Source organism: Dromaius novaehollandiae, chromosome 14 (assembly GCF_036370855.1).
Source record: "Dromaius novaehollandiae isolate bDroNov1 chromosome 14, bDroNov1.hap1, whole genome shotgun sequence".
Lineage (NCBI taxonomy): Eukaryota > Metazoa > Chordata > Aves > Casuariiformes > Dromaiidae > Dromaius > Dromaius novaehollandiae.
Genome location: NC_088111.1, coordinates 9672239 through 9696133, shown reverse-complemented (window position 1 = coordinate 9696133; position 23895 = coordinate 9672239). Strand labels below are relative to the sequence as shown.

The 23895-nt window shown below is 42.1% G+C and overlaps 3 protein-coding genes across 3 annotated transcripts; all 3 read left to right on the top strand.

Annotated features, from left to right (window-relative positions):
* Nucleotides 1-540: 540 nt before the first annotated feature.
* On the top strand, nucleotides 541-5155 carry LOC135329884 (acyl-coenzyme A synthetase ACSM3, mitochondrial-like; the record flags this gene model as incomplete). The annotated part of the gene is made up of 6 exons (XM_064519929.1): nucleotides 541-727; nucleotides 1450-1657; nucleotides 1900-2043; nucleotides 2928-3084; nucleotides 4012-4091; nucleotides 4791-5155. Coding segments are annotated over 6 exons (933 nt in total), but the record flags the coding sequence as incomplete, so codon positions are not given.
* A 3589-nt stretch (nucleotides 5156-8744) lies between these two features.
* Nucleotides 8745-13374, top strand: LOC135329883 (acyl-coenzyme A synthetase ACSM3, mitochondrial-like; the record flags this gene model as incomplete). Its single annotated transcript, XM_064519928.1, has 6 exons — nucleotides 8745-8946; nucleotides 9669-9876; nucleotides 10119-10262; nucleotides 11147-11303; nucleotides 12231-12310; nucleotides 13010-13374. Coding segments are annotated over 6 exons (948 nt in total), but the record flags the coding sequence as incomplete, so codon positions are not given.
* A 3581-nt stretch (nucleotides 13375-16955) lies between these two features.
* On the top strand, nucleotides 16956-21585 carry LOC135329882 (acyl-coenzyme A synthetase ACSM3, mitochondrial-like; the record flags this gene model as incomplete). The annotated part of the gene is made up of 6 exons (XM_064519927.1): nucleotides 16956-17157; nucleotides 17880-18087; nucleotides 18330-18473; nucleotides 19358-19514; nucleotides 20442-20521; nucleotides 21221-21585. Coding segments are annotated over 6 exons (948 nt in total), but the record flags the coding sequence as incomplete, so codon positions are not given.
* Between the last annotated feature and the right edge of the window lie 2310 nt (nucleotides 21586-23895).

Below are 23895 nucleotides of genomic sequence, written 5' to 3'. Positions count from 1 at the left end.
ATCATACTTACCAGAATGCTCCTGTCCTGCAAAAGCTATCCCCAGATCCTGCAAGGCACCTTTTGTCCCTTTAGGCTTCCTATTCTAGAATAACTAAGAAGAAAAATGCAGGTGATTAATATACAGCATTTCATAGCCTCTTCACGGTAAAGGAAAAATGACTTCAGAAATACCACCTCGCACTTAATAAATCTCAAGGTCACTGTACAAGTCAGGTGTCTGTTTTACAATTGAGGTAAGTAAGCATAAGGGTAAGTAACTTACCCTGTAACAAGTCAGAATGGGAAGAACCATGAATCCCTTCTCTCAGTCTTAAACTAATCCATTCTCTCTTGGCCCTGTAACCATTCAGTTGAACTTTATGGCTTACACCCCCCGGTTTATTCATTCATATTTATTATGCCCCAGGTTTATTCAGCATTCAATAAATGATGACTGTTTTCCTTCCTCAGGCTTAAATTAAAGGCAACATGTTCCCTAAATGAAGCATTTGCACTGTGCCCTGTTGTCCTGTAGGAGGGCAAAAAGCCTGAAAACCCTGCATTGTGGTGGGTAAGCGGTGACGGAGAAGAAGTGAAGTGGAGCTTTGAAGAGCTGGGAGTCCTGTCCAGGCAAGCGGCTAATGTACTGTCTGGTGCCTGTGGTCTGCAACCGGGAGACAGAGTTATTTGGATTCTGCCCAGGATCCCGGAGTGGTGGCTGCTGAATGTGGCTTGCATGCGAACAGGTTAGTAAAAGCATAGAAATGATGTATAGCTATAGCTGCTGTCACATACACCGATCATTGCTATTTAATAGACTCAGAACTACAAACATGCTAACGGGGATGATCATCACTGCCATGCTGGTCAACACCCTTCATGCCAAGTTTTGTCTTTATGGTACTTTTAGGATTTTTTGAACATGCTCTAGCTGTTAAGGAAATTCTGGGAGTCCGTGGACCTCTGTCATTCTCCTCTTTCCAGCACTTGTGATGCATCGCAAATGCATCGTCTTCTTAACTTACAATGCAATTAGCACATACTTACCCGAGTGTTTCACATGTTCCCCTGTGGGCTATGTTAAATACTCGGCTTGCCAGTATTTACAGCCCAGAATGTCTCGGGGCCTCACAAACACTAGCAGCATACCCTGTGAGGACAGGTACACCTGTATTTACTAGTGAAGAATACAAATCCAGAGGGGTAGCATGTCCCAGTGGCAATGCTTTCCACCCCAAAAAAGTCCTTCTGTTGGTTTCTTTGGCTGTCCCATGTTGAGCCTAGTATTTTCTAACTTGCAGTGATCCTCCCGTCGAATTTAATGCATGAAAAAGAAGGGTATATTTACAAATGCAGAGCCAAAGCCTGCTTTCAGCGCAGCCCTGTCCCACTAATAAGCACAAGGCAAGCTAGAGACTGTTTCTAGGTACAAGTACTGTTCTTAAATATTGAGAGTATTCTCCTTTAGGAACTGTCCCGATTCCTGGCAGGCAGCAGCTGACAGCAAAGGACATTCTCCATGGACTACAGAAATCAAAGGCAAAGTGTGTCATCACTGATGGTTCTGTGGCACCAGCTGTGGGCTCAGGTGGGCCTGAATGGCAGTCTCTGAAAGCCAAGCTGCTTGTATCAGAGGGCCACAGAGAAGGATGGCTGAACTTCAGAGAGCTCCTGAAGTGAGTAACCACTACTGTGAAAGCGCCACAGAAACAATGAAAGGCAAGCACAGTGATTGGTTGTGAACAGGAAATGTTGGCACATGCCAAAATATTTTCCTCCCTTCAGGACTGCACAGTGGGAAAATGTCAATGTTTATGACACTTTTGCTTGCTGCAGAAGTTATTTTAGCCAAGCGTTTTCAAGAATGTGTAATTCACCCTTTCAAATCACTGTATTCCTCATTTTGCACATTTTAAAGGCATGCTCCTTCTGATCACCACTGCGTGACCACAAAGCGTCAAGACCCGATGGCCATCTATTTTACCAGTGGAACTACGGGGGCTCCAAAAAGGACTGCACATTCCCACAGCAGCTATGGCATTGGCCTCACAGTAAGTGGAAGGTAAGGCTATCACTTTAAATCACAGATGTATTTCTGTAGCTGGTAAATTGGCAGAAAGAAGGGGAAGAGAAGATTTTACCAGCAGCTCTGTGTTTCACTATTTTAAAAAGCAGCAGTTCTATTCAGTCCCAACAAGCCTTTTTTCTGTGCAACAAGGCGTAGTTGGAGGTTAGCTGCCTTAGTGTGTATTGCACTTGGCAGTCATACAGAGTCACTAACCTCTTTTTTCACATTTTCTTTAACTTCTTCTAAACTCTTCATTGTGTATAATTAATAGATTGCCCATTTACTGAACATCAGCAAAGAACAAGTTTATGAAGTGTGTACCGTAAAAAGGGGGAAAAGACATGGCTCTTAGGCTTCTGAATTCATGCGTGACTGCTTTAGAGACAAGTCCCACAGGAACAAAATGCTGATAGTTCCGAACATAGGAAGGACTACACAGGTTCGTGAGATCTCTGAGTTTATAAAACTATGTTGTTTAGAAAATTGGCGTAGCAATGCATCTCATTCTAACTGGCAAAGAGTAACAAATCAGAAGAGAGCAAACTAAAAAGTAAGTAAACCTCAAAGAATCCTTATCCCTACAATATGATTTCAACAAAACTCCTGCAATCTCATACCTATTTATTCAGCATCCTGTTTCGAGGTGGTATTAGCTTGTCCATCAGTATAATTTTTCTCCTAGAAAAATGCAACATCAGTCTATCCTGATGACATCTTCACTGCACTGTGACCCACTCCCGCTCAGAAATTCCGTCATTTGCTGATCATCATCTAGCCAAGAAAAACAGTGCTTCATTGGCACGTCTGTTGTTGATGTTTTAATATTGGCCCTCTTTCTGCCAAATAGAGATTGTGGACTCTTGCACTGTGTCACCCAGGTACTGGCTGGACTTGACTCCTTCAGATATATTTTGGAATACATCAGACACGGGCTGGGCAAAGTCAGGTTGGAGCAGCATTTTTTCCCCATGGATTCAAGGGGCCTGTGTCTTTGCACAGAAGATGCCCCGCTTCGACCCAAGCATTGTCTTTGAGGTAAGCAAGGAGAGCCCAGCAACAGCACTGTTCTCTCTGGCTCGTCCTCCCCAGATTTTCACTTCCCCAGAGCTATTCAGGGGCAGTATGCTGAAGAATTGTGAGCTTCACCAGGAAGTAAGCAACTGGTATTTCAGTAGTGAAGGCTGTAAGTGTAAGCCCCCAAACAAGAGAATCTTTAACGTCCCCAAATTTTTGTTCTGTACTCTGCTGAGAGGAGATTCGACTGCTCAAACCTGCAAACATCCATTCCTAGGCCTAAAAGTGAAGCCCGCAAGAAATGGGACAGGAGCTTGTGGAGCGCTTTGGTGGTGGTGTTAAAATGAGTGACAGCAGCAGATAATTGAGAATTTTGGTTGCATGTACTGTAGAACTGCATGTTAAGGAGTGGAGAGGCAGCAAGCCTATATTTCTTTAACAAATGGCACCAGCGTTATATTCTGTTACATCCTCTGCACGCAACTCTGTGAAAAAGACCACCATTATTCCTTTTACACGGAATCCCTTTATCATCATACCCACGTTACTGTGATGGCTGAAAATTGTTAGCTAACATTAAGATCCATTGAAGAACACTTTATCGGTCATTCCCCTCTGGAACGTCTGAAAAAGTAGCCTTATGGTTTCCTTTGTTTTCTACTTAAGTTGGAATTATGAAGAACTTCTGCAAGGGAGACTGAAAAGCTTTCCAGAGCACAAAGCTTGGGTGCGTTGAACTAGCTGTAAAAAGATGTAGATTCTGTTTTGAAGAAGAACCTGTTTAAATAGAACTGCTGTATATTTGTGTTGGCGAGTACAAAGCTAACTGCTTTTGTTCTTGTGTTTTGTAAGCTGAATACAGAGATCGTTATGTTATCTCTTGTGATGTAGGTGAGACCTCACGTGTTTCAGTAGCGACATCTCCTTTTTTTAATTCTAATTCTCTAGAGTCTGTCAAGATTTCCCATAACAGTCTTCTGTTCTGCTCCAACTGCCTATCGAATGTTGGTGCAACATAGACTGTCCAGGTAAGCCAAAGAAAAGATCCTTATTAGTGTATTTGATCAAAACAGTGGACCAAATGCTCTTCTCACCTTGACTTTACTTCAGAGTTACAATGATGTAACAGCAAAGGTAGTCATGTATTTCTCAACATCTTGAATCTGACATATTAGGAACAAAGCCAGAGTAAACATTTCAGGGACAGCGTAACCATCACAGATTCCACAAATTGTAGCAAACTTGCATGAGACTTTGAAAAGCAGTTTAGCTGATGAAATAGTAGGATAATAATGATAGCGTAGCATGATTGACCTACTTTCCAAAGTGCTTTTATAGTTGGATTCCCCTTCCCTTTGTTTTTCCCCTGCATTCCCCCACTACCATGCTCTACAAGAATAGCGCGTGTCAGTGCAGCTTGGCAACTCTCCTGTGACTTTTTGTTACCATTTTGTTGGAGACCCCAGTTTAGATTCTAGGGTTAGAAACACTGTATCAATTACTAGATGTTAAAATAATGGAGAAATAAAAGAGCATTTGCATTTTTGCAGATTTCTTTATGTTTAGCTCCACACAATTGGAATGGAATGTATAGGACTTGGTGAAGATTTTATTTTTGTGTAGAAAGGACTCCATGATCCAGGAATACAATAAGGAAGGGGACATTGCAGATAGATCACTGTGTCTGCTTAACTCTGCCAATTATTTGCTTTTTCTTTCCCACCAAGCTACAAATTCAGAAGCCTGCGGCACTGTGTGAGTGCCGGGGAGCCAATCAACCCTGAAGTGATGGGAGAATGGGAAGAGCACACTGGGCTGGATATTCACGAAGGCTACGGACAGACAGAAACCGTATGTTCAGACACTTTGCAGCTACAGCAATAAATTCCATTAGGGTTGCCAAGAAAATGTGAAGAAGTCAATTAGAGTAATGAAGAGTGGGAAAATGTAGCTTGTATAAGTCATAGAATAATCATAACAGTTGCCCCCCAAATCCAAAGACTGCTTTTCATGCCAGTGGGCTTTTGGCTTGGGAAGTAAAACAAAAAAGGTGTGTTCCTCATTGCTGCATGCCAAATTTTGCTTGCTAGACTCACCCTGGAATGGTTCTAGGCCGGCAAGTCCAGAGCGGTCCTAGGCCGGCAAGTCTAGAACCAAGCCTAGAGAACCGTTCTAGGTCGCCGAGTCTAGAACCGTCCCAGACGCACCCTGGTATGGTTCCAGACTCACTGGCCTAGAACACTTTGCAGTCAACTAGTTCTGGGTCATGGTGGGGGTGGTGCCTGTGAAAGTTCCAGATTGAGGGGTTCCTGGAAAGGTTCTGGAGCCAGTGCACCTAGAAGCATTCTAGAGGTGTGGCTCAAGTCTAGAACCATTGTAGTTGAGTGAGTGTAGAACTGAATTGGAGATTCTGTCCAGAACTGTTTTAGGTCAGCAGGAGTCTAGTGCCATTCCAGGTCGAGGTTCCCTGGAAAAGGTTGCAGATTGGGACATTCCTGGAAATGTTCTAGGTTGGCGAGGAATCAAGAATCACTTTTCAGAAGTGCAACAATAAATACATTTTTAAAAGTTGCAGCTCAATACAAGTATGTTTAGAAAAATGAGTATAAATAAAATCTGTATCATGGCAGTGATGTTTAAAGACTGGACTAGTAAAGAGTTTAAAATAGATGATAAAATAGAAGTGTAAAATATTTACCATCAGCTGTTCATACTTTAATTTTAGCACTCGCAGCTTGATCAGTTCTCTCACTTCATTAATGAGATAGTTTATGACATGCTTGAGCAATTTCCACTTTTATTTACTTTAACCAAGCATGTCATTTTGGTCCCATTCTCAGAAGACATATCTAAGATCATTTGACCGTCCTGATAATAGTAAGCAGGAAGAAGTAATTAAGCTTAAGATCTGGACAAAACCCCATCAATTTTCAAGTTCTCATAGAGGGTCTAAGACGCAAGTATTTCCTGTTGGAAGAATTTCCTGCAGTGTTGGAAGAAGTTCCGGGAGAGGTCAAAGCATCTGCATTCGCCGTGAGAACATTAGATTTCTCTTTCAGAGATGCATATTCCCACTTGAAGTATTCACAGCCTTTCTTATTGCCTTCCTGCTTACTGACAGGACAACCACAAAATGCTTTGCCGTGATTTGGACCGGTATTTGATACATACAGTCTTTTAGCTCTTTGACCACAATGACACCGAGGGGGGGTTGGTTTTTCATTTTTGGCAGCTCTTACAGATTGATTCAAATTGACTGTGGAGTTCAGAATGGCAGGAGACACTTTGGACAAGTTTGAACTTCTTGAAGGTAAGCAATGCCTAAAAGATGCAGTCTTCTCTTTCTAGATAGCAAAAGAGTGTTTTTTTGCTGGTGGGAACATTTTTGGACTTGTTGGCTTTCTTTGAGGAGCCTCGGGAGTGGAATCATTTCCAGTTAATGCTGAATGTGGTGAAGTAGCATTTGCCTTTGCAGGTGGTAACTTAAAAGCAGAAAAGTTTGAAGTCTGCCTTTGGACCATTCCTACATTATAGATCATAGTATCGGGACTTTTGTAAACGATAGACTTCCGAGGTTCCACAGGTACCACAGTTTTCCCCAAACTTTGAAGATCTGAACTCATGACAACTGATACTCTAGAAATTGTTGTTTCTTCAGATGCTGTTAAAATAGCTGTACTGGAGTCATCTTTGAATGGAACACAATCTGAATTGTGTTCATACTGTGATTCTGGTATGAAAGCTACCTCTTCCCAGTCAGTCAGCAGAGAGAAACAATCGGAACTAGTACTAGTATCCTCCTCAGAGATATTAACTGAGGGGATGGTAGTGGAGACAAGCACTAGTCCTGAGCCATGTACTGGAGAGCTGTATTTGGCAGTAGTCGTCAGGTGCCCATTGCGGAACCCTTTCTGAGTGCCTGTACCGCGAGATAGCTGTGGCTGTCCAAGAGGAAAAGCAAATCTGTCAGCAGATGCTGTTAAAGAGCTTTGGGCTTGATCATGTAAATCAGTCCTTAAGCTGCTGCTAGATGCAACATGGATGGCTGTAGAGGAATTGATTGTGCTTCTCTCCTGTTGTTCTCCTGTTTGTACGTTGGAATTTATCATAACTCCGGTAGCACTGTTGTGGTTTTCCTCCGCTGGAGAGCTTATTTTGCAAGTTGTATCTCCAGATGTTTCAGGTCTGCTATTACTTCCCAGTGGAGTCTTGTCAGTGAAGTTTATACTCAGTGTTCGGGAAATCAGGTTCCCCTTTGGATGTGCCTAGGGAGTCCCCAAAGAAATGGAGATTTGGGGAAATGAATCCCCAGAAGTAGAAATCAATGCTCTAAATTAATAAGCATATTAGCCTAATGATGTTCTGTTCAATTCATAGTCAAGATGCTGGGTTGTTTATTTGAATAGCTCATCTTTCATCTGGATGCCAGGCTCTGAAGCAAGTAGAAGGGAAGATGTGAGGAAGTTACTAAGCTTAGCCAAAGATTTAGTAACCTTCAGCACACATCCATCACAAATCATCCTCCAAGCAAGACGGGCAGTATTCCGAGAATCATCCAAGCCTTGAAAAGAATGGTTATGTTCATATTCTTCCTTTTAAACTACTGTTAGTGGGGGAAAAGGCATTCAGGTAAGGCTTACATAAATGGAAGGGATTCACGGAACTCTGACACATGGTTTTCTAGAGGAAGTTCGGAAAAGGGCAGTGGCAGTGAAGTTTCCTTTGCTGAACATCTAATGGTCATCTAACCAGAGTTTAATATATGGTCCTGATTACTAACATTCTTGTTTTGTTTTATCACTTATATCAAATTCCGATTGTACTAATATTCTCTTACACTAATAAGATGTCCAGACCTATCCAGTAAGATCAAGTTTCCTTGATTCTCCCTCGATTTCCTTATTCTTCCCCCACTGTCTTTTTCTTTTGAACCCTAATAATTTAATGTTTGGCTGTGTTGTGCAACATACACTTCAAAGGACTAGGCCAGATTTCAGAAAAAAGCATAAACTTAGAGATGACAAACTCTAATCTTTGAAGCATCTGGTCTTTCTTATTTTGATGCTTTTGTTGAACAGAGCATTACGTAACTTGAAAAAGTTACAGTAGCTGTTTAGCTTTATAAAAATATATATCTATAAGATGAGAATCATCATATCATACTTACCAGAATGCTCCCGTCCTGCAAAAGCTATCCCCAGATCCTGCAAGGCACCTTTTGGCCCTTTAGGCTTCCTATTCTAGAATAACTAAGAAGAAAAATGCAGGTGATTAATATACAGCATTTCATAGCCTCTTCACGGTAAAGGAAAAACGACTTCAGAAATACCACCTCGCACTTAATAAATCTCAAGGTCACTGTACAAGTCAGGTGTCTGTTTTACAATTGAGGTAAGTAAGCATAAGGGTAAGTAACTTACCCTGTAACAAGTCAGAATGGGAAGAACCATGAATCCCTTCTCTCAGTCTTAAACTAATCCATTCTATCTTGGCCCTGTAACCATTCAGTTGAACTTTATGGCTTACACCCCCCGGTTTATTCATTCATATTTATTATGCCCCAGGTTTATTCAGCATTCAATAAATGATGACTGTTTTCCTTCCTCAGGCTTAAATTAAAGGCAACATGTTCCCTAAATGAAGCATTTGCACTGTGCCCTGTTGTCCTGTAGGAGGGCAAAAAGCCTGAAAACCCTGCATTGTGGTGGGTAAGCGGTGACGGAGAAGAAGTGAAGTGGAGCTTTGAAGAGCTGGGAGTCCTGTCCAGGCAAGCGGCTAATGTACTGTCTGGTGCCTGTGGTCTGCAACCGGGAGACAGAGTTATTTGGATTCTGCCCAGGATCCCGGAGTGGTGGCTGCTGAATGTGGCTTGCATGCGAACAGGTTAGTAAAAGCATAGAAATGATGTATAGCTATAGCTGCTGTCACATACACCGATCATTGCTATTTAATAGACTCAGAACTACAAACATGCTAACGGGGATGATCATCACTGCCATGCTGGTCAACACCCTTCATGCCAAGTTTTGTCTTTATGGTACTTTTAGGATTTTTTGAACATGCTCTAGCTGTTAAGGAAATTCTGGGAGTCCGTGGACCTCTGTCATTCTCCTCTTTCCAGCACTTGTGATGCATCGCAAATGCATCGTCTTCTTAACTTACAATGCAATTAGCACATACTTACCCGAGTGTTTCACATGTTCCCCTGTGGGCTATGTTAAATACTCGGCTTGCCAGTATTTACAGCCCAGAATGTCTCGGGGCCTCACAAACACTAGCAGCATACCCTGTGAGGACAGGTACACCTGTATTTACTAGTGAAGAATACAAATCCAGAGGGGTAGCATGTCCCAGTGGCAATGCTTTCCACCCCAAAAAAGTCCTTCTGTTGGTTTCTTTGGCTGTCCCATGTTGAGCCTAGTATTTTCTAACTTGCAGTGATCCTCCCGTCGAATGTAATGCATGAAAAAGAAGGGTATATTTACAAATGCAGAGCCAAAGCCTGCTTTCAGCGCAGCCCTGTCCCACTAATAAGCACAAGGCAAGCTAGAGACTGTTTCTAGGTACAAGTACTGTTCTTAAATATTGAGAGTATTCTCCTTTAGGAACTGTCCCGATTCCTGGCAGGCAGCAGCTGACAGCAAAGGACATTCTCCATGGACTACAGAAATCAAAGGCAAAGTGTGTCATCACTGATGGTTCTGTGGCACCAGCTGTGGACTCAGGTGGGCCTGAATGGCAGTCTCTGAAAGCCAAGCTGCTTGTATCAGAGGGCCACAGAGAAGGATGGCTGAACTTCAGAGAGCTCCTGAAGTGAGTAACCACTACTGTGAAAGCGCCACAGAAACAATGAAAGGCAAGCACAGTGATTTGTTGTGAACAGGAAATGTTGGCACATGCCAAAATATTTTCCTCCCTTTAGGACTGCACAGTGGGAAAATGTCAATGTTTATGACACTTTTGCTTGCTGCAGAAGTTATTTTAGCCAAGCGTTTTCAAGAATGTGTAATTCACCCTTTCAAATCACTGTATTCCTCATTTTGCACATTTTAAAGGCATGCTCCTTCTGATCACCACTGCGTGACCACAAAGCGTCAAGACCCGATGGCCATCTATTTTACCAGTGGAACTACGGGGGCTCCAAAAAGGACTGCACATTCCCACAGCAGCTATGGCATTGGCCTCACAGTAAGTGGAAGGTAAGGCTATCACTTTAAATCACAGATGTATTTCTGTAGCTGGTAAATTGGCAGAAAGAAGGGGAAGAGAAGATTTTACCAGCAGCTCTGTGTTTCACTATTTTAAAAAGCAGCAGTTCTATTCAGTCCCAACAAGCCTTTTTTCTGTGCAACAAGGCGTAGTTGGAGGTTAGCTGCCTTAGTGTGTATTGCACTTGGCAGTCATACAGAGTCACTAACCTCTTTTTTCACATTTTCTTTAACTTCTTCTAAACTCTTCATTGTGTATAATTAATAGATTGCCCATTTACTGAACATCAGCAAAGAACAAGTTTATGAGGTGTGTACCATAAAAAGGGGGAAAAGACATGGCTCTTAGGCTTCTGAATTCATGCGTGACTGCTTTAGAGACAAGTCCCACAGGAACAAAATGCTGATAGTTCCGAACATAGGAAGGACTACACAGGTTCGTGAGATCTCTGAGTTTATAAAACTGTGTTGTTTAGAAAATTGGCGTAGCAATGCATCTCATTCTAACTGGCAAAGAGTAACAAATCAGAAGAGAGCAAACTAAAAAGTAAGTAAACCTCAAAGAATCCTTATCCCTACAATATGATTTCAACAAAACTCCTGCAATCTCATACCTATTTATTCAGCATCCTGTTTCGAGGTGGTATTAGCTTGTCCATCAGTATAATTTTTCTCCTAGAAAAATGCAACATCAGTCTATCCTGATGACATCTTCACTGCACTGTGACCCACTCCCGCTCAGAAATTCCGTCATTTGCTGATCATCATCTAGCCAAGAAAAACAGTGCTTCATTGGCACGTCTGTTGTTGATGTTTTAATATTGGCCCTCTTTCTGCCAAATAGAGATTGTGGACTCTTGCACTGTGTCACCCAGGTACTGGCTGGACTTGACTCCTTCAGATATATTTTGGAATACATCAGACACGGGCTGGGCAAAGTCAGGTTGGAGCAGCATTTTTTCCCCATGGATTCAAGGGGCCTGTGTCTTTGCACATAAGATGCCCCGCTTCGACCCAAGCATTGTCTTTGAGGTAAGCAAGGAGAGCCCAGCAACAGCACTCTTCTCTCTGGCTCGTCCTCCCTAGATTTTCACTTCCCCAGAGCTATTCAGGGGCAGTATGCTGAAGAATTGTGAGCTTCACCAGGAAGTAAGCAACTGGTATTTCAGTAGTGAAGGCTGTAAATGTAAGCCCCCAAACAAGAGAATCTTTAACGTCCCCAAATTTTTGTTCTGTACTCTGCTGAGAGGAGATTCGACTGCCCAAACCTGCAAACATCCATTCCTAGGCCTAAAAGTGAAGCCCGCAAGAAATGGGACAGGAGCTTGTGGAGCGCTTTGGTGGTGGTGTTAAAATGAGTGACAGCAGCAGATAACTGAGAATTTTGCTTGCATGTACTGTAGAACTGCATGTTAAGGAGTGAAGAGGCAGCAAGCCTATATTTCTTTAACAAATGGCACCAGCGTTATATTCTGTTACATCCTCTGCACGCAACTCTGTGAAAAAGACCACCATTATTCCTTTTACACGGAATCCCTTTATCATCATACCCACGTTACTGTGATGGCTGAAAATTGTTAGCTAACATTAAGATCCATTGAAGAACACTTTATCGGTCATTCCCCTCTGGAACGTCTGAAAAAGTAGCCTTATGGTTTCCTTTGTTTTCTACTTAAGTTGGAATTATGAAGAACTTCTGCAAGGGAGACTGAAAAGCTTTCCAGAGCACAAAGCTTGGGTGCGTTGAACTAGCTGTAAAAAGATGTAGATTCTGTTTTGAAGAAGAACCTGTTTAAATAGAACTGCTGTATATTTGTGTTGGCGAGTACAAAGCTAACTGCTTTTGTTCTTGTGTTTTGTAAGCTGAATACAGAGATCGTTATGTTATCTCTTGTGATGTAGGTGAGACCTCACGTGTTTCAGTAGCGACATCTCCTTTTTTTAATTCTAATTCTCTAGAGTCTGTCAAGATTTCCCATAACAGTCTTCTGTTCTGCTCCAACTGCCTATCGAATGTTGGTGCAACATAGACTGTCCAGGTAAGCCAAAGAAAAGATCCTTATTAGTGTATTTGATCAAAACAGTGGACCAAATGCTCTTCTCACCTTGACTTTACTTCAGAGTTACAATGATGTAACAGCAAAGGTAGTCATGTATTTCTCAACATCTTGAATCTGACATATTAGGAACAAAGCCAGAGTAAACATTTCAGGGACAGCGTAACCATCACAGATTCCACAAATTGTAGCAAACTTGCATGAGACTTTGAAAAGCAGTTTAGCTGATGAAATAGTAGGATAATAATGATAGCGTAGCATGATTGACCTACTTTCCAAAGTGCTTTTATAGTTGGATTCCCCTTCCCTTTGTTTTTCCCCTGCATTCCCCCACTACCATGCTCTACAAGAATAGCGCGTGTCAGTGCAGCTTGGCAACTCTCCTGTGACTTTTTGTTACCATTTTGTTGGAGACCCCAGTTTAGATTCTAGGGTTAGAAACACTGTATCAATTACTAGATGTTAAAATAATGGAGAAATAAAAGAGCATTTGCATTTTTGCAGATTTCTTTATGTTTAGCTCCACACAATTGGAATGGAATGTATAGGACTTGGTGAAGATTTTATTTTTGTGTAGAAAGGACTCCATGATCCAGGAATACAATAAGGAAGGGGACATTGCAGATAGATCACTGTGTCTGCTTAACTCTGCCAATTATTTGCTTTTTCTTTCCCACCAAGCTACAAATTCAGAAGCCTGCGGCACTGTGTGAGTGCCGGGGAGCCAATCAACCCTGAAGTGATGGGAGAATGGGAAGAGCACACTGGGCTGGATATTCACGAAGGCTACGGACAGACAGAAACCGTATGTTCAGACACTTTGCAGCTACAGCAATAAATTCCATTAGGGTTGCCAAGAAAATGTGAAGAAGTCAATTAGAGTAATGAAGAGTGGGAAAATGTAGCTTGTATAAGTCATAGAATAATCATAACAGTTGCCCCCCAAATCCAAAGACTGCTTTTCATGCCAGTGGGCTTTTGGCTTGGGAAGTAAAACAAAAAAGGTGTGTTCCTCATTGCTGCATGCCAAATTTTGCTTGCTAGACTCACCCTGGAATGGTTCTAGGCCGGCAAGTCCAGAGCGGTCCTAGGCCGGCAAGTCTAGAACCAAGTCTAGAGCGGTTCTAGGTCGCCGAGTCTAGAACCGTCCCAGACGCACCCTGGTATGGTTCCAGACTCACTGGCCTAGAACACTTTGCAGTCAACTAGTTCTGGGTCATGGTGGGGGTGGTGCCTGTGAAAGTTCCAGATTGAGGGGTTCCTGGAAAGGTTCTGGAGCCAGTGCACCTAGAAGCATTCTAGAGGTGTGGCTCAAGTCTAGAACCATTGTAGTTGAGTGAGTGTAGAACTGAATTGGAGATTCTGTCCAGAACTGTTTTAGGTCAGCAGGAGTCTAGTGCCATTCCAGGTCGAGGTTCCCTGGAAAAGGTTGCAGATTGGGACATTCCTGGAAATGTTCTAGGTTGGCGAGGAATCAAGAATCACTTTTCAGAAGCGCAACAATAAATACATTTTTAAAAGTTGCAGCTCAATACAAGTATGTTTAGAAAAATGAGTATAAATAAAATCTGTATCATGGCAGTGATGTTTAAAGACTGGACTAGTAAAGAGTTTAAAATAGATGATAAAATAGAAGTGTAAAATATTTACCATCAGCTGTTCATACTTTAATTTTAGCACTCGCAGCTTGATCAGTTCTCTCACTTCATTAATGAGATAGTTTATGACATGCTTGAGCAATTTCCACTTTTATTTACTTTAACCAAGCATGTCATTTTGGTCCCATTCTCAGAAGACATATCTAAGATCATTTGACCGTCCTGATAATAGTAAGCAGCAACAAGTAATTAAGCTTAAGATCTGGACAAAACCCCATCAATTTTCAAGTTCTCATAGAGGGTCTAAGACGCAAGTATTTCTTGTGGGAAGAATTTCCTGCAGTGTTGGAAGAAGTTCCGGGAGAGGTCAAAGCATCTGCATTCGCCGTGAGAACATTAGATTTCTCTTTCAGAGATGCATATTCCCACTTGAAGTATCCACAGCCTTTCTTATTACCTTCCTGCTTACTGACAGGACAACCACAAAATGCTTTGCCGTGATTTGGACCGGTATTTGATACATACAGTCTTTTAGCTCTTCGACCACAATGACACCGAGGGGGGGTTGGTTTTTCATTTTTGGCAGCTCTTACAGATTGATTCAAATTGACTGTGGAGTTCAGAATGGCAGGAGACACTTTGGACAAGTTTGAACTTCTTGAAGGTAAGCAATGCCTAAAAGATGCAGTCTTCTCTTTCTAGATAGCAAAAGAGTGTTTTTTTGCTGGTGGGAACATTTTTGGACTTGTTGGCTTTCTTTGAGGAGCCTCGGGAGTGGAATCATTTCCAGTTAATGCTGAATGTGCTGAAGTAGCATTTGCCTTTGCAGGTGGTAACTTAAAAGCAGAAAAGTTTGAAGTCTGCCTTTGGACCATTCCTACATTATAGATCATAGTATCGGGACTTTTGTAAACGATAGACTTCCGAGGTTCCACAGGTACCACAGTTTTCCCCAAACTTTGAAGATCTGAACTCATGACAACTGATACTCTAGAAATTGTTGTTTCTTCAGATGCTGTTAAAATAGCTGTACTGGAGTCATCTTTGAATGGAACACAATCTGAATTGTGTTCATACTGTGATTCTGGTATGAAAGCTACCTCTTCCCAGTCAGTCAGCAGAGAGAAACAATCGGAACTAGTACTAGTATCCTCCTCAGAGATATTAACTGAGGGGATGGTAGTGGAGACAAGCACTAGTCCTGAGCCATGTACTGGAGAGCTGTATTTGGCAGTAGTCGTCAGGTGCCCATTGCGGAACCCTTTCTGAATGCCTGTACCGCGAGATAGCTGTGGCTGTCCAAGAGGAAAAGCAAATCTGTCAGCAGATGCTGTTAAAGAGCTTTGGGCTTGATCATGTAAATCAGTCCTTAAGCTGCTGCTAGATGCAACATGGATGGCTGTAGAGGAATTGATTGTGCTTCTCTCCTGTTGTTCTCCTGTTTGTACGTTGGAATTTATCATAACTCCGGTAGCACTGTTGTGGTTTTCCTCCGCTGGAGAGCTTATTTTGCAAGTTGTATCTCCAGATGTTTCAGGTCTGCTATTACTTCCCAGTGGAGTCTTGTCAGTGAAGTTTATACTCAGTGTTCGGGAAATCAGGTTCCCCTTTGGATGTGCCTAGGGAGTCCCCAAAGAAATGGAGATTTGGGGAAATGAATCCCCAGAAGTAGAAATCAATGCTCTAAATTAATAAGCATATTAGCCTAATGATGTTCTGTTCAATTCATAGTCAAGATGCTGGGTTGTTTATTTGAATAGCTCATCTTTCATCTGGATGCCAGGCTCTGAAGCAAGTAGAAGGGAAGATGTGAGGAAGTTACTAAGCTTAGCCAAAGATTTAGTAACCTTCAGCACACATCCATCACAAATCATCCTCCAAGCAAGACGGGCAGTATTCCGAGAATCATCCAAGCCTTGAAAAGAATGGTTATGTTCATATTCTTCCTTTTAAACTACTGTTAGTGGGGGAAAAGGCATTCAGGTAAGGCTTACATAAATGGAAGGGATTCACGGAACTCTGACACATGGTTTTCTAGAGAAAGTTCGGAAAAGGGCAGTGGCAGTGAAGTTTCCTTTGCTGAACATCTAATGGTCATCTAACCAGAGTTTAATATATGGTCCTGATTACTAACATTCTTGTTTTGTTTTATCACTTATATCAAATTCCGATTGTACTAATATTCTCTTACACTAATAAGATGTCCAGACCTATCCAGTAAGATCAAGTTTCCTTGATTCTCCCTCGATTTCCTTATTCTTCCCCCACTGTCTTTTTCTTTTGAACCCTAATAATTTGATGTTTGGCTGTGTTGTGCAACATACACTTCAAAGGACTAGGCCAGATTTCAGAAAAAAGCATAAACTTAGAGATGACAAACTCTAATCTTTGAAGCATCTGGTCTTTCTTATTTTGATGCTTTTGTTGAACAGAGCATTACGTAACTTGAAAAAGTTACAGTAGCTGTTTAGCTTTATAAAAATATATAAGATGAGAATCATCATATCATACTTACCAGAATGCTCCCGTCCTGCAAAAGCTATCCCCAAATCCTGCAAGGCACCTTTTGTCCCTTTAGGCTTCCTATTCTAGAATAACTAAGAAGAAAAATGCAGGTGATTAATATACAGCATTTCATAGCCTCTTCATGGTAAAGGAAAAATGACTTCAGAAATACCACCTCGCACTTAATAAATCTCAAGGTCACTGTACAAGTCAGGTGTCTGTTTTACAATTGAGGTAAGTAAGCATAAGGGTAAGTAACTTACCCTGTAACAAGTCAGAATGGGAAGAACCATGAATCCCTTCTCTCAGTCTTAAACTAATCCATTCTATCTTGGCCCTGTAACCATTCAGTTGAACTTTATGGCTTACACCCCCCGGTTTATTCATTCATATTTATTATGCCCCAGGTTTACTCAGCATTCAATAAATGATGACTGTTTTCCTTCCTCAGGCTTAAATTAAAGGCAACATGTTCCCTAAATGAAGCATTTGCACTGTGCCCTGTTGTCCTGTAGGAGGGCAAAAAGCCTGAAAACCCTGCATTGTGGTGGGTAAGCGGTGACGGAGAAGAAGTGAAGTGGAGCTTTGAAGAGCTGGGAGTCCTGTCCAGGCAAGCGGCTAATGTACTGTCTGGTGCCTGTGGTCTGCAACCGGGAGACAGAGTTATTTGGATTCTGCCCAGGATCCCGGAGTGGTGGCTGCTGAATGTGGCTTGCATGCGAACAGGTTAGTAAAAGCATAGAAATGATGTATAGCTATAGCTGCTGTCACATACACCGATCATTGCTATTTAATAGACTCAGAACTACAAACATGCTAACGGGGATGATCATCACTGCCATGCTGGTCAACACCCTTCATGCCAAGTTTTGTCTTTATGGTACTTTTAGGATTTTTTGAACATGCTCTAGCTGTTAAGGAAATTCTGGGAGTCCGTGGACCTCTGTCATTCTCCTCTTTCCAGCACTTGTGATGCATCGCAAATGCATCGTCTTCTTAACTTACAATGCAATTAGCACATACTTACCCGAGTGTTTCACATGTTCCCCTGTGGGCTATGTTAAATACTCGGCTTGCCAGTATTTACAGCCCAGAATGTCTCGGGGCCTCACAAACACTAGCAGCATACCCTGTGAGGACAGGTACACCTGTATTTACTAGTGAAGAATACAAATCCAGAGGGGTAGCATGTCCCAGTGGCAATGCTTTCCACCCCAAAAAAGTCCTTCTGTTGGTTTCTTTGGCTGTCCCATGTTGAGCCTAGTATTTTCTAACTTGCAGTGATCCTCCCGTCGAATTTAGTGCATGAAAAAGAAGGGTATATTTACAAATGCAGAGCCAAAGCCTGCTTTCAGCGCAGCCCTGTCCCACTAATAAGCACAAGGCAAGCTAGAGACTGTTTCTAGGTACAAGTACTGTTCTTAAATATTGAGAGTATTCTCCTTTAGGAACTGTCCCGATTCCTGGCAGGCAGCAGCTGACAGCAAAGGACATTCTCCATGGACTACAGAAATCAAAGGCAAAGTGTGTCATCACTGATGGTTCTGTGGCACCAGCTGTGGACTCAGGTGGGCCTGAATGGCAGTCTCTGAAAGCCAAGCTGCTTGTATCAGAGGGCCACAGAGAAGGATGGCTGAACTTCAGAGAGCTCCTGAAGTGAGTAACCACTACTGTGAAAGCGCCACAGAAACAATGAAAGGCAAGCACAGTGATTGGTTGTGAACAGGAAATGTTGGCACATGCCAAAATATTTTCCTCCCTTTAGGACTGCACAGTGGGAAAATGTCAATGTTTATGACACTTTTGCTTGCTGCAGAAGTTATTTTAGCCAAGCGTTTTCAAGAATGTGTAATTCACCCTTTCAAATCACTGTATTCCTCATTTTGCACATTTTAAAGGCATGCTCCTTCTGATCACCACTGCGTGACCACAAAGCGTCAAGACCCGATGGCCATCTATTTTACCAGTGGAACTACGGGGGCTCCAAAAAGGACTGCACATTCCCACAGCAGCTATGGCATTGGCCTCACAGTAAGTGGAAGGTAAGGCTATCACTTTAAATCACAGATGTATTTCTGTAGCTGGTAAATTGGCAGAAAGAAGGGGAAGAGAAGATTTTACCAGCAGCTCTGTGTTTCACTATTTTAAAAAGCAGCAGTTCTATTCAGTCCCAACAAGCCTTTTTTCTGTGCAACAAGGCGTAGTTGGAGGTTAGCTGCCTTAGTGTGTATTGCACTTGGCAGTCATACAGAGTCACTAACCTCTTTTTTCACATTTTCTTTAACTTCTTCTAAACTCTTCATTGTGTATAATTAATAGATTGCCCATTTACTGAACATCAGCAAAGAACAAGTTTATGAGGTGTGTACCATAAAAAGGGGGAAAAGACATGGCTCTTAGGCTTCTGAATTCATGCGTGACTGCTTTAGAGACAAGTCCCACAGGAACAAAATGCTGATAGTTCCGAACATAGGAAGGACTACACAGGTTCGTGAGATCTCTGAGTTTATAAAACTGTGTTGTTTAGAAAATTGGCGTAGCAATGCATCTCATTCTAACTGGCAAAGAGTAACAAATCAGAAGAGAGCAAACTAAAAAGTAAGTAAACCTCAAAGAATCCTTATCCCTACAATATGATTTCAACAAAACTCCTGCAATCTCATACCTATTTATTCAGCATCCTGTTTCGAGGTGGTATTAGCTTGTCCATCAGTATAATTTTTCTCCTAGAAAAATGCAACATCAGTCTATCCTGATGACATCTTCACTGCACTGTGACCCACTCCCGCTCAGAAATTCCGTCATTTGCTGATCATCATCTAGCCAAGAAAAACAGTGCTTCATTGGCACGTCTGTTGTTGATGTTTTAATATTGGCCCTCTTTCTGCCAAATAGAGATTGTGGACTCTTGCACTGTGTCACCCAGGTACTGGCTGGACTTGACTCCTTCAGATATATTTTGGAATACATCAGACACGGGCTGGGCAAAGTCAGGTTGGAGCAGCATTTTTTCCCCATGGATTCAAGGGGCCTGTGTCTTTGCACAGAAGATGCCCCGCTTCGACCCAAGCATTGTCTTTGAGGTAAGCAAGGAGAGCCCAGCAACAGCACTTTTCTCTCTGGCTCGTCCTCCCTAGATTTTCACTTCCCCAGAGCTATTCAGGGGCAGTATGCTGAAGAATTGTGAGCTTCACCAGGAAGTAAGCAACTGGTATTTCAGTAGTGAAGGCTGTAAATGTAAGCCCCCAAACAAGAGAATCTTTAACGTCCCCAAATTTTTGTTCTGTACTCTGCTGAGAGGAGATTCGACTGCCCAAACCTGCAAACATCCATTCCTAGGCCTAAAAGTGAAGCCCGCAAGAAATGGGACAGGAGCTTGTGGAGCGCTTTGGTGGTGGTGTTAAAATGAGTGACAGCAGCAGATAACTGAGAATTTTGGTTGCATGTACTGTAGAACTGCATGTTAAGGAGTGAAGAGGCAGCAAGCCTATATTTCTTTAACAAATGGCACCAGCGTTATATTCTGTTACATCCTCTGCACGCAACTCTGTGAAAAAGACCACCATTATTCCTTTTACACGGAATCCCTTTATCATCATACCCACGTTACTGTGATGGCTGAAAATTGTTAGCTAACATTAAGATCCATTGAAGAACACTTTATCGGTCATTCCCCTCTGGAACGTCTGAAAAAGTAGCCTTATGGTTTCCTTTGTTTTCTACTTAAGTTGGAATTATGAAGAACTTCTGCAAGGGAGACTGAAAAGCTTTCCAGAGCACAAAGCTTGGGTGCGTTGAACTAGCTGTAAAAAGATGTAGATTCTGTTTTGAAGAAGAACCTGTTTAAATAGAACTGCTGTATATTTGTGTTGGCGAGTACAAAGCTAACTGCTTTTGTTCTTGTGTTTTGTAAGCTGAATACAGAGATCGTTATGTTATCTCTTGTGATGTAGGTGAGACCTCACGTGTTTCAGTAGCGACATCTCCTTTTTTTAATTCTAATTCTCTAGAGTCTGTCAAGATTTCCCATAACAGTCTTCTGTTCTGCTCCAACTGCCTATCGAATGTTGGTGCAACATAGACTGTCCAGGTAAGCCAAAGAAAAGATCCTTATTAGTGTATTTGATCAAAACAGTGGACCAAATGCTCTTCTCACCTTGACTTTACTTCAGAGTTACAATGATGTAACAGCAAAGGTAGTCATGTATTTCTCAACATCTTGAATCTGACATATTAGGAACAAAGCCAGAGTAAACATTTCAGGGACAGCGTAACCATCACAGATGCCACAAATTGTAGCAAACTTGCATGAGACTTTGAAAAGCAGTTTAGCTGATGAAATAGTAGGATAATAATGATAGCGTAGCATGATTGACCTACTTTCCAAAGTGCTTTTATAGTTGGATTCCCCTTCCCTTTGTTTTTCCCCTGCATTCCCCCACTACCATGCTCTACAAGAATAGCGCGTGTCAGTGCAGCTTGGCAACTCTCCTGTGACTTTTTGTTACCATTTTGTTGGAGACCCCAGTTTAGATTCTAGGGTTAGAAACACTGTATCAATTACTAGATGTTAAAATAATGGAGAAATAAAAGAGCATTTGCATTTTTGCAGATTTCTTTATGTTTAGCTCCACACAATTGGAATGGAATGTATAGGACTTGGTGAAGATTTTATTTTTGTGTAGAAAGGACTCCATGATCCAGGAATACAATAAGGAAGGGGACATTGCAGATAGATCACTGTGTCTGCTTAACTCTGCCAATTATTTGCTTTTTCTTTCCCACCAAGCTACAAATTCAGAAGCCTGCGGCACTGTGTGAGTGCCGGGGAGCCAATCAACCCTGAAGTGATGGGAGAATGGGAAGAGCACACTGGGCTGGATATTCACGAAGGCTACGGACAGACAGAAACCGTATGTTCAGACACTTTGCAGCTACAGCAATAAATTCCATTAGGGTTGCCAAGAAAATGTGAAGAAGTCAATTAGAGTAATGAAGAGTGGGAAAATGTAGCTTGTATAAGTCATAGAATAATCATAACAGTTGCCCCCCAAATCCAAAGACTGCTTTTCATGCCAGTGGGCTTTTGGCTTGGGAAGTAAAACAAAAAAGGTGTGTTCCTCATTGCTGCATGCCAAATTTTGCTTGCTAGACTCACCCTGGAATGGTTCTAGGCCGGCAAGTCCAGAGCGGTCCTAGGCCGGCAAGTCTAGAACCAAGTCTAGAGCGGTTCTAGGTCGCCGAGTCTAGAACCGTCCCAGACGCACCCTGGTATGGTTCCAGACTCACTGGCCTAGAACACTTTGCAGTCAACTAGTTCTGGGTCATGGTGGGGGTGGTGCCTGTGAAAGTTCCAGATTGAGGGGTTCCTGGAAAGGTTCTGGAGCCAGTGCACCTAGAAGCATTCTAGAGGTGTGGCTCAAGTCTAGAACCATTGTAGTTGAGTGAGTGTAGAACTGAATTGGAGATTCTGTCCAGAACTGTTTTAGGTCAGCAGGAGTCTAGTGCCATTCCAGGTCGAGGTTCCCTGGAAAAGGTTGCAGATTGGGACATTCCTGGAAATGTTCTAGGTTGGCGAGGAATCAAGAATCACTTTTCAGAAGCGCAACAATAAATACATTTTTAAAAGTTGCAGCTCAATACAAGTATGTTTAGAAAAATGAGTATAAATAAAATCTGTATCATGGCAGTGATGTTTAAAGACTGGACTAGTAAAGAGTTTAAAATAGATGATAAAATAGAAGTGTAAAATATTTACCATCAGCTGTTCATACTTTAATTTTAGCACTCGCAGCTTGATCAGTTCTCTCACTTCATTAATGAGATAGTTTATGACATGCTTGAGCAATTTCCACTTTTATTTACTTTAACCAAGCATGTCATTTTGGTCCCATTCTCAGAAGACATATCTAAGATCATTTGACCGTCCTGATAATAGTAAGCAGCAACAAGTAATTAAGCTTAAGATCTGGACAAAACCCCATCAATTTTCAAGTTCTCATAGAGGGTCTAAGACGCAAGTATTTCTTGTGGGAAGAATTTCCTGCAGTGTTGGAAGAAGTTCCGGGAGAGGTCAAAGCATCTGCATTCGCCGTGAGAACATTAGATTTCTCTTTCAGAGATGCATATTCCCACTTGAAGTATCCACAGCCTTTCTTATTACCTTCCTGCTTACTGACAGGACAACCACAAAATGCTTTGCCGTGATTTGGACCGGTATTTGATACATACAGTCTTTTAGCTCTTCGACCACAATGACACCGAGGGGGGGTTGGTTTTTCATTTTTGGCAGCTCTTACAGATTGATTCAAATTGACTGTGGAGTTCAGAATGGCAGGAGACACTTTGGACAAGTTTGAACTTCTTGAAGGTAAGCAATGCCTAAAAGATGCAGTCTTCTCTTTCTAGATAGCAAAAGAGTGTTTTTTTGCTGGTGGGAACATTTTTGGACTTGTTGGCTTTCTTTGAGGAGCCTCGGGAGTGGAATCATTTCCAGTTAATGCTGAATGTGCTGAAGTAGCATTTGCCTTTGCAGGTGGTAACTTAAAAGCAGAAAAGTTTGAAGTCTGCCTTTGGACCATTCCTACATTATAGATCATAGTATCGGGACTTTTGTAAACGATAGACTTCCGAGGTTCCACAGGTACCACAGTTTTCCCCAAACTTTGAAGATCTGAACTCATGACAACTGATACTCTAGAAATTGTTGTTTCTTCAGATGCTGTTAAAATAGCTGTACTGGAGTCATCTTTGAATGGAACACAATCTGAATTGTGTTCATACTGTGATTCTGGTATGAAAGCTACCTCTTCCCAGTCAGTCAGCAGAGAGAAACAATCGGAACTAGTACTAGTATCCTCCTCAGAGATATTAACTGAGGGGATGGTAGTGGAGACAAGCACTAGTCCTGAGCCATGTACTGGAGAGCTGTATTTGGCAGTAGTCGTCAGGTGCCCATTGCGGAACCCTTTCTGAATGCCTGTACCGCGAGATAGCTGTGGCTGTCCAAGAGGAAAAGCAAATCTGTCAGCAGATGCTGTTAAAGAGCTTTGGGCTTGATCATGTAAATCAGTCCTTAAGCTGCTGCTAGATGCAACATGGATGGCTGTAGAGGAATTGATTGTGCTTCTCTCCTGTTGTTCTCCTGTTTGTACGTTGGAATTTATCATAACTCCGGTAGCACTGTTGTGGTTTTCCTCCGCTGGAGAGCTTATTTTGCAAGTTGTATCTCCAGATGTTTCAGGTCTGCTATTACTTCCCAGTGGAGTCTTGTCAGTGAAGTTTATACTCAGTGTTCGGGAAATCAGGTTCCCCTTTGGATGTGCCTAGGGAGTCCCCAAAGAAATGGAGATTTGGGGAAATGAATCCCCAGAAGTAGAAATCAATGCTCTAAATTAATAAGCATATTAGCCTAATGATGTTCTGTTCAATTCATAGTCAAGATGCTGGGTTGTTTATTTGAAT